General features: G+C 43.5%; 1 protein-coding gene across 1 annotated transcript in view; it reads right to left on the bottom strand.

Annotated features, from left to right (window-relative positions):
• LOC111956864 (neurobeachin-like) overlaps positions 1-9518 on the bottom strand; it is a 328897-nt gene that overhangs the window by 198816 nt on the left and 120563 nt on the right. Inside the window, 2 exon segments of the mRNA XM_070436743.1 lie at positions 6177-6376; positions 7216-7342. Of these exon segments, the coding sequence (XP_070292844.1) occupies positions 6177-6376; positions 7216-7342 (327 nt within the window).

The raw sequence follows: 9518 nt of genomic DNA, 5'->3' as shown, positions 1-9518 counted from the left end.
ACCAGTACTCAGGGCAAATTTATCAACCTGAAGGGTTAAGGTGGGACACAGGCAAAGGGGACAGCTCATGGCGGCAGCTGATCCAGGGGGAAGTTTGCTTTTACGTGTTTCTTTCTCCTTTTGAATAACAGACGAGTTCAACATTACACACAGGTTGCTTCTCTGAGAACAAAGTCCATAAAGCAGCTAGAAGAACACTTGCATTCCAAAATATAGCACCCTTTTTCCCCTACATTAGTGTATACTTTTGACCTCCAGCCTCAAATGATGAGCCCTGGTCAAAAATGTAGATTTGCACTATAAAAGAATAGGGTGCCATTTGGTGGTATACTACCTAGGAGAGGTATTGGACTAGCTCTATCGCACTTCTTACATTCCCCTGAGGGTTAATGTGATCCTGAGGGGTTTGACTGACGCTGATGTAACTTTTACTCCACTTTACCCAGGTTAGTTCTAAAAATGCTTACATAACAGACCGTCACTTCTCCTCATGGTCTCACAGAGCCCCGGCTGAGTTTAACGTTCAGCTTTGTGTTTGATGTAACCCCTGTGATAATCACGCTAAGGCCCATTTGTACAACACCTCAGTACACATCATAAATGAAAATACAAAATAGGGATCCAACCCCAAATAAAAATGTTATTAAAACTCTCCGACGGCCATACATATACAGAGTCAAGGAGCGATAAAAGTGATGTAGTGTCCGCAAAATACAGATTATGAAAAACATTCAGGAATGTACACCCAACAATCCTTCTGTTAGGTACTTCCATAGAACACAAACATGCCAAAAGAAAAAACACCCACAGTGATAACGCAGTAAATGTCAGCGAACCTGCTCAGGATAACGAGTCACAAACCAAAATAGCGACATCAAGCGCTCTACTAATCCACTTGTTCTGTTGGTAATGCGAGGTGCCTGTGTTTGTGTCGTCTGGTGTGTGATGAGAGAAGGCCTATGCAGACAGATATGCAGGCAGGCAGTGGTGGAGATGAGTGTTGGAGATGATCAGTGAGGTAGGCTCCTGATTGATAAGAACTCCCTATCTAGCAGCTATTTACGATCTGGCCTGCAGAAGGAGGCAGCTTTCGCCACGACAACAATAGAGCAATATCTGCAAACGGAGCTGAGGGAACAAGCGGTCTGAAGCATTGAGCTTCCTACCCGCCGCCGCTCTGGAGGAGAGATAAGTCTGCAGACGGCTATTTATTGAATTTTAGATTTAAGTGACTATGACTTAAACCGCTAGTATACTCTGCGTGAGCGATGTCACAAATAGAAAGTGTCCCGTTTGACCTGTACACCTTTGCATTTATTGTGTTGAGAGAAACCCAATGTGGTGAGAGAGGGTCTGGGAGCACTGTCTGAAAAGAGCAGGACTACAGCGTGTGCCTATCATTTGCATAGTCCGTGAGAGATAAACTTCAGAAGGTAGAGCCGAGGCGGATGCCACCATGATCTAAGCTTTCATTGAGCGGCTAACACGGTTATTGTTTAATAGTGGCCATCAGCAGATGAGAGGTCCAAGGTCGACCCAGCAAATCACGGCGCTCGCACAATAGCCTCCAAACCCTCTGTTAACACTTATTTGAGATGACAGAAAACATGACCGTTTGACAGACGGCAATTGTTGCTTTGCAAAATGAGAACATAGCAGATCATGGACGATTCCACTACTACCGCTTTGGCCCTACTTCACTAGCTAGACTCTCTGCCTTCATGAGAAGTAGATCACAAAAATGGTCACCACAAAAGTTCATTTACATAGGGGCTGATGGAGTGTTGCCGTTTGATTCCTGGTTGTCCCTGTCTGGCTGATTAAGATGTAAAAAACCTTCAATTTGTATGTAAAATGCAACCCGGGCCCCTGCATCTCTCTATCCGCACAGCCATGCACCTGCTGAGAAATGAGATTAATACACCATAGAAGTTTCATATGCAGATGTTGGCAAACTCCTCGCGTGCCCAGGAGTGTTATAGGGATTGTGAAGGGAGCGGAGAAGAGTAGCAGCAATCGAGGACGGGCAAGAAAATGCCCTGCGGTCGCTGAAGTGGGCAGAAGAGAGTCTTGGCTGGCGGTGATGAGGGGCCACAAGAGGGTAGCTGGAGCGGACCCGATTAACCCGCACAAGGAGTGACCCGATGCACAAAACATTAACCTCAACTCAGCTCGGAATGACAGGAAAAAACAAGATGCTGCCAATGCAGCACAAACGTCAGTACAAGCAACGAGATGGCATCAGCTATGCTGCACATATAATGGAGACCATCTGTTCTATTGCGCCAATACTAAATTTGCTGCTGTTCTGTTATCGTTGAGCCATGGTTTGCAATGCAGATGATTAAATATAGATGTAAATGATATTATCTAAGTCATGGCAATTAACATATCTTAGGGCACAGAGGTCTTATTTGCTTTTTCAAGTAGCCAGATGTGCATGACTGATGAAAATGTCAAAATTGCATTTGCTGGTCTTTTTATTTTCAAAATCCCAGTCCTTCCCTGTAGGCATATATTTTCTGTCAATGAGATATATCTGAATGTCACAATACTTGCATAAAAACATGCTTGGGGCCTATGTTTATCGCCCTCTAGCATTTCCCGGCATAGAACAATATTGACATAATGTTCAAGCCTGTCCATTAGCGGTCTTTGCCCCCAGTAATTAGATTTGTGATCTAATTGCTGTTGTGTGAGCTTCTCTTTTCTTCTTTCTAGACATGACTTTAACATCTTCATGTCCAGCCTCAACATCACGCGCACGGATGTATCGTCTCCCAGTGAAACAAAGTACCAAAGTCTTACTGAACTAATGCAAGTCTGGACCAAGCTAATAAGATGTGTGCCCCAATCTGCCAACTACGCATATAAAGGCAATAGCTACCCCCTTTCCTGATTTCACCAACCCAGACTTATGGACAGACCATGGTAGTGTTGTACTGACATGGCACGAGTGGTGGCTGCCTGCAGCGTTTCAGCTCACCCACACCTATACAGGCCTCCCTCTTCAATGACTTCCCTGACTGGGCTTCAAACAGCACCAATGTCTCACCTTGATCACTCTGACCTGTCTGGATTCAGCACTTCCTCAGGCAGGCTGAGTTGATGTGTGTGTTGTGTGTGTGTGTGTGTGTGTGTGTGTGACTGGTGTGTGTGTGTGTGTGTGTAATTGTGTGGGACATGTTTTATACAATGTGTGTTGACGCCGTGTGTGTTGTGTTGTGTGTTTAGTGACAACTGTCTGATCATGCCCCTTTCCCTTTCCACTTTAACACCATTTGTTTGTGTGTGTGTGTGGTGAAACACATTGTGCTGAATGGAAGAGAGAGAGAGAGACGATGTCAGAGAGGATAGGAAGAGACAGAGGAGAGAGGGGAAAGACAACAACAGTAAATAAATGAGTATAAGGTGGGGTAGGGTTGTGTGGTGAGCAGAGCAGAGTAGAGCCCTCCACCTGGGTTAGTACATGATCGTTAGAACATCCTTTCACACACAGCAGAACACTGCGTCCAGGGCTCTAAATAACATTTTAAAAAACAGAATTGGTAGTACTGGTGCTCCTAATTCAGAAAAGTGATCAACATATTTGGGTGAACTGTTGGAATCATAGAAATACAATGATAATTCAAATTCTATTGTTGGTTTTGTTTGGCATGACAACAAATTAAAAAGGCAGGTAGGAGTTATGACAAGGTAGGAACTAAAGTGTTGGTCAGTGTTTCCCAAACGACCCCAATCATACTTAAATAGATGTTGCATTTAGACAAAGATTTTAGAATAATCTATTTGTTTCAGCACATGCCGTTGCACCAACAACATACTGATCTATACCACCACTGGTAGCAACCAACGTTTGCTTTGCCCTAGCTAGTTCATTTAGCTAAATGGCATTAAGCTAGCCAGCTAGCTAGTTAGCGATTAGCATTAACGATTAGCATTATTTTAGGCACATGCCAGCTTCCTTAGACTAACTAACTCACATTTTGCAGAGAGCAAAATACAGAAACTAAGTGGGTTGGGGAGTAACGGATTACATGTAAGGGATTATAAAAAAACTGGTAACTGTAATCCGTTACGTTACCAGCAAAAATATTGTAATCAGACTACAGATACTTTTGAAAAACGACATGATTACTTTGAGGATTACTTTTAAATTCAGAAAGAATGGTTGCGACAAAAAATTCTCTATTTTCTCAATGACATTCAAATCAGTATTGAAAAAAGGTGCAGTCCAAGCTATGTCTTCCAATGGTGCGACTGCTGTCCGCATCCAAAGAATTTCCAAATTGAATAAACGCTTGGAGGTAAGGATGAGAGCAGTGGTGTAGTCTACGGCGATACGGATATCACTTATTATTGAAATCTACAGCGCATTGATGTGAATCACACTGCTGCTCTCTCATTTAGCTATTTGCGCCTTACGGATTATGGTTGTTGTGGATGGCTGTTCACAAATCTAAATGTCTATTTGAACCCAATAATGTCTGAATTCAAGAAGTTTAAGCTGCATATCAATCATTGTTTTTGAAACCAGTGGGCAGCCAGTGAAAAATGCGCTCTTGCAACAACTGCATAGTGCGGATCCCAGCCTATGGAATAAAAGTGGGGCTTTTATTGCTCAATATAATTCATGCTGATATAATTAAAATATATAATTTAATCCTATTAGTATATGTAGTAGAAAGCGATGGGTTAGATGAAGCCTACATAACCAACCGACCAATCAGATTACGTTACCAAGTTTGGGTAATCTAAAAGTTACGTTACTGATTACAATTTTGGACAGGTAACTAGTAACTGTAACAGATTACATTTAGATAGTAACCTACCCAACCCGGCAAAATAATAGTATAATAGAGAAAACATGGATTCATATTAAGAAGCAAAGTGGAAAGCAACATCTCTCTTGTTTTGGAAGAATATGTTGAGTGCATTGACATCATGCTGAGAGAATAAACAGGAGGAACTGTGTGTGTGACCCAGGAACTGCATGGAAGCAAGCAACAGCAGGAGGCAGCCTGTCTTGTTTGAGCAGTGTAGAGATGAGTGTTGCCATGAAATATTGTTATGCATTGCCTTAGTCTAAATGGTGCTCCCAAAATAAAACTCCAGGTCACACAAGAAAATAAACCAGGTCACACAGCAAAATAAAACTCCAGGTCACACAACAAAATAAAACTCCAGGTCACACAGCAAAATAAAACTCCAGGTCACACAGCAAAATAAAACTCCAGGTCACACAGCAAAATAAAACTCCAGGTCACACAACAAAATAAAACTCCAGGTCACACAACAAAATAAAACTCCAGGTCACACAGCAAAATAAAACTCCAGGTCACACAGCAAAATACTTAGGCGCATATGCAGCCAAATTGGTCACAGTTTAGAGCCCTGACTGTGTCTAGTAGAGATCTTCACGAGTCCACCCGAACCTAAATACCCGAGACCTGACCCGGGATCTGAGCGTGTTCAAAATGTTACGTTTTCCCTTGGGTCTGGGTCGGGTCCAGTTTGATTGTCATTGTGTCTCGGGTCTATGTAACTACAGCTGATAGACCCGAGCAGACGAAAATGGACCCGACCACGGCTCTGTACAGCCTATAGAATATTTATTTTACACTAAAGGTGGATTTATTGACTTATAGAAGGCCTAGACAACATATTCGTTAACCAGAAGAGCAACTTGGCTGATTAACATATTTTGTTTTGTCACTCAGGTCCAATATAGACCCAGAACCGTTAGGGTACGGTTCGGTCTAGGTCTGGTTGTCGTCGGATCCATTCGGGTTCGGGTCTCATTGTTCTCGGGTTCGGGTCTGATTGTCTTCGGGTCAAGGACCAACTTTTTGGACCCGAGAAAACCTCTACAGCCTAATGTCTAGTAGTATCTATCTACAACCTGGGAAGGAGGGGGCATGCAACCATACAGGAAGCATGTAAAAGCAGAGAGATACTGCCTTGAGTCTGTAGCCTGTTCACTAGTATAGAAAGAAAAAGAAAAAGAGAGAGCGAGAGAGAGAGCGAGAGACACAGACAGACAGACAGACAGACAGACAGACGGATAGACGGACAGACGGACAGACGGACAGACGGACAGACGGACGGACGGACAGACGGACGGACAGAAAAAAGAGGGAGAGAGAGAGAGGCTTGGCCTAGGAGGGACTAGAAGCAAAGTGGCCTCCTGGGAATAATATGAAGGTGAAGGGATGAGTGTATCAGTGAGACAGTAACACCTGTGTGAGCGATGTTAAACAGTGCTTGCCTATGACACTGGCCTGCACCTCTGGGGGCCATCTCTGTCTCTGTGTGGCCACGCTGCAGGGACCAACTAAAGACTCTCAGATCCTGGTCCACCTCACAGAGCAACGCACTGAAATACACAGAGATTGCAGCAGTCACTATGACTGAGTCCCAAATGGCACCCTTTATTCCCTTTATAGTGCACTACTTCTGACCAGAACCCATATGTCTATTGTGTACCCAACAAGCTGCATGTGAGTCTGACTGGACTGAAATGAGAGTTCAGTATGATCATACACACAGCTCTGCAACCAGGTGAGACACAGACACACACACAGCTCTGCAACCAGGTGAGACACAGACACACACACAGCTCTGCAACCAGGTGAGACACAGACACACACACAGCTCTGCAACTCGCCACTTCCATCATTGACTCCACGGTTATGGTAAGTGATGTTGGTTACTGATGCCATGGCAACTGATTTGCAATTCCTTCTAGATGGCAGAAAGAGAGAGAGAATGGTTGCGTGACTGGACGACAGAGAAAAGTACTCAGCCTCTCTGCAGCACTTAGAGATGTCTGTCCACAAACCATTACAGGAGTCGGGACTAAGAGTTAAGGTCACAGCAGCACACACACACACACACACACACACACATCACACATCCACACACACCAAAACACCACACCACACACACAACACACACACACAGCACTGGCACATGCAACCACACACACAACACACCACACACACACCACACACACACACACACACACACACACACACACACACACATTTCTCTGAATTACCATTCACACAACACCACAGGCAGTGGTTACATGCTGATAGAGAAAGACATGCACTGTTCAGTGGCTCCAGGTGATATATGGGGAATATGTCTCTAGCACTGAAATGTATAATCTACCTACTACACACACACAGTAGTGTCACACCCTGACCCTACCTCATGTTCTCCACTGTGTCTTCAGGCATGGGCGCCACCGGCTGGACAGCAGGCAGGTTTTTACTGGTGGCGCCGTTGACGAAGGATGAGGAAGAGGTGGAGGAAGAGGAGGCTGAGTCTGTAGCTCCTGCAGGGAACAAACACACCAACCAACGTCACACTGGGGGAAGTATGGGAGCAGAAGTATACAACTTTATTATATAACCAAGTATATAACTATATTATATACCCAAGTACTGTATACAACTATATTATATACCCAAGTATATAACTATATTATATACCCAAGTATATAACTATATTATATACCCAAGTACTGTATAAAACTATATTATATACCCAAGTACTGTATACAACTATATTATATACCCAAGTACTGTATACAACTATATTATATACCCAAGTATACAACTATACAGTACAGAATACAACTATACAGTACAGTATACAACTCAATTACATAACCAACAATAGAAATACACAGTATACAACTCCATTATACAGTATACAACTATACAGTATAGCATACACTATACAACTATATTATATACCCAAGTATAGAAATATACAGTATACACCTCTATTATATACCCAATTATAAACTGGGTGGTTCGAGCCCTGAATGCTGATTGGCTGACAACCATGGTATATCAGACCGTGTACCACGGGTATGAGAAAACATTTATTTTTACTGCTCTAATTACATTGGTAACCAGTTTTTAGTAGCAATAAGTCACCTAGGGGGTTTGTGGTACATTATATTGCCAATATACCACGGCTAAGGGCTATGTCCAGGCACTCCGCATTGCGTCGTGCYTTTGGACAGTTCTTAGCCGTGGTATATTGGCCATATACCACACCCCCTTGGGCCTTATTGCTTAAATATACAAATATACAGTATACACCTATGCTGTATATTATCTACCCAAGGTCCGTTTCAGTTACAGGGCCGACCTATAAGAATGACACCTCGAACCATTGTAAGTATATGAATGTCTAATGTCCAATTCAATATAATGGTTGTTCAAACACGGTGCATTGTACTGCAGCTACATCTGTGGCATTTCTTTTGAAATATTGGGTTACATGTTTAATAGGTATCACATGTATGTCCTTGAGTTCATGGGTCACGTTGACAAAGAACATCTACAGAACAGACCTGGTGAAATAATGGGGTCTGAGGGAAGGAGGGAGAGAAGGAGGGAGAGAGAAAAAGAGAGAGAGAGTGGGAGAAAGAGGGGGAGGGGGTCGAGAGAGGTGTGACTGCTACGCCGCTCTAGGACCAGGGGAGCGCAATTCACGGAATGTGCGAAAGCAGAGAGAGGCATAAATCGCCAGTGGATTCAACACCACCGCCTGAGAAATCGGCGCCAGAGGGTGCATCAGAACCCAGGTTTGCTCAAGGAACCATACTATGTGTGCGCGAGAACAAGCTAGCAGGGGACAAAGATCATGTCAAATGTAGGTGGTCAGGTGTTCGTCTTTGTGAGAGTTGTTCCTACTCTCCCATTAATCATAGGCCACATACAACTAAGTTTCTTTGAAATAGCTCTCTTCGAGGTATAGTAATTCTCTGCTCTCCAGGCCCTGTGGGTTCCAATATATCAGAGTTCGACCACACATTATATATGCAGGAGAAAGCCAGAAATTCTACTCTGACAAACTTAAAGGGGGGTTGTTTAGTATAAAATCATACTTGAACATCCAGTGATGCGCCTGTTAAATAAGCAGAAAACCCCCTTTAAGTACACACTCACATAAACCCGAATCACAAGCAATTATTGCCCACATCGAACACTTCTCCCACAAACCACTCTTTATCACTACACCACCACAGAAGATGCAGTTTAAACCTCTGCGTCAGTGTCATGGCTTGCAGTCCAACAATACATAATCGACGGACATAAACGGGAACCAGCCATGGGCATGGGCTTTTACATCGCTGCAGAGATGCACAAATATATTCATCCTGTAGAGGAGAAAGAGACCAGGCAAAACGTTAGAAAATTGTGGCAAGCCGATTTAAAGGTTGATCAGACGACTATCTCTACAAATACTCTGGCAATCATAAATATAGAGACTGCACATATATTGAAAGATCAGTCATTCCACCACCACACCACACACCCCACGCCTGCTACAACACATTAAATGATAGATGAGTAAAGTGATGAGTGCAGACTCCTTACTGTTGTTCGCGAGCTAAGGCTCGGCTCAGTGCAAGGCAGCCTGGAAGAGAAGATTGGTCACGTTTTCGCCAGGTGATAGTCCTCCTGAGAAGGAAAGAAAGAGTGAGAGACACA

Source organism: Salvelinus sp. IW2-2015, linkage group LG4p (assembly GCF_002910315.2).
Source record: "Salvelinus sp. IW2-2015 linkage group LG4p, ASM291031v2, whole genome shotgun sequence".
Classification (NCBI taxonomy): domain Eukaryota; kingdom Metazoa; phylum Chordata; class Actinopteri; order Salmoniformes; family Salmonidae; genus Salvelinus; species Salvelinus sp. IW2-2015.
Note: the sequence above shows the minus strand (reverse complement) of the source record. Positions and strands in the feature narration are given on the sequence as shown.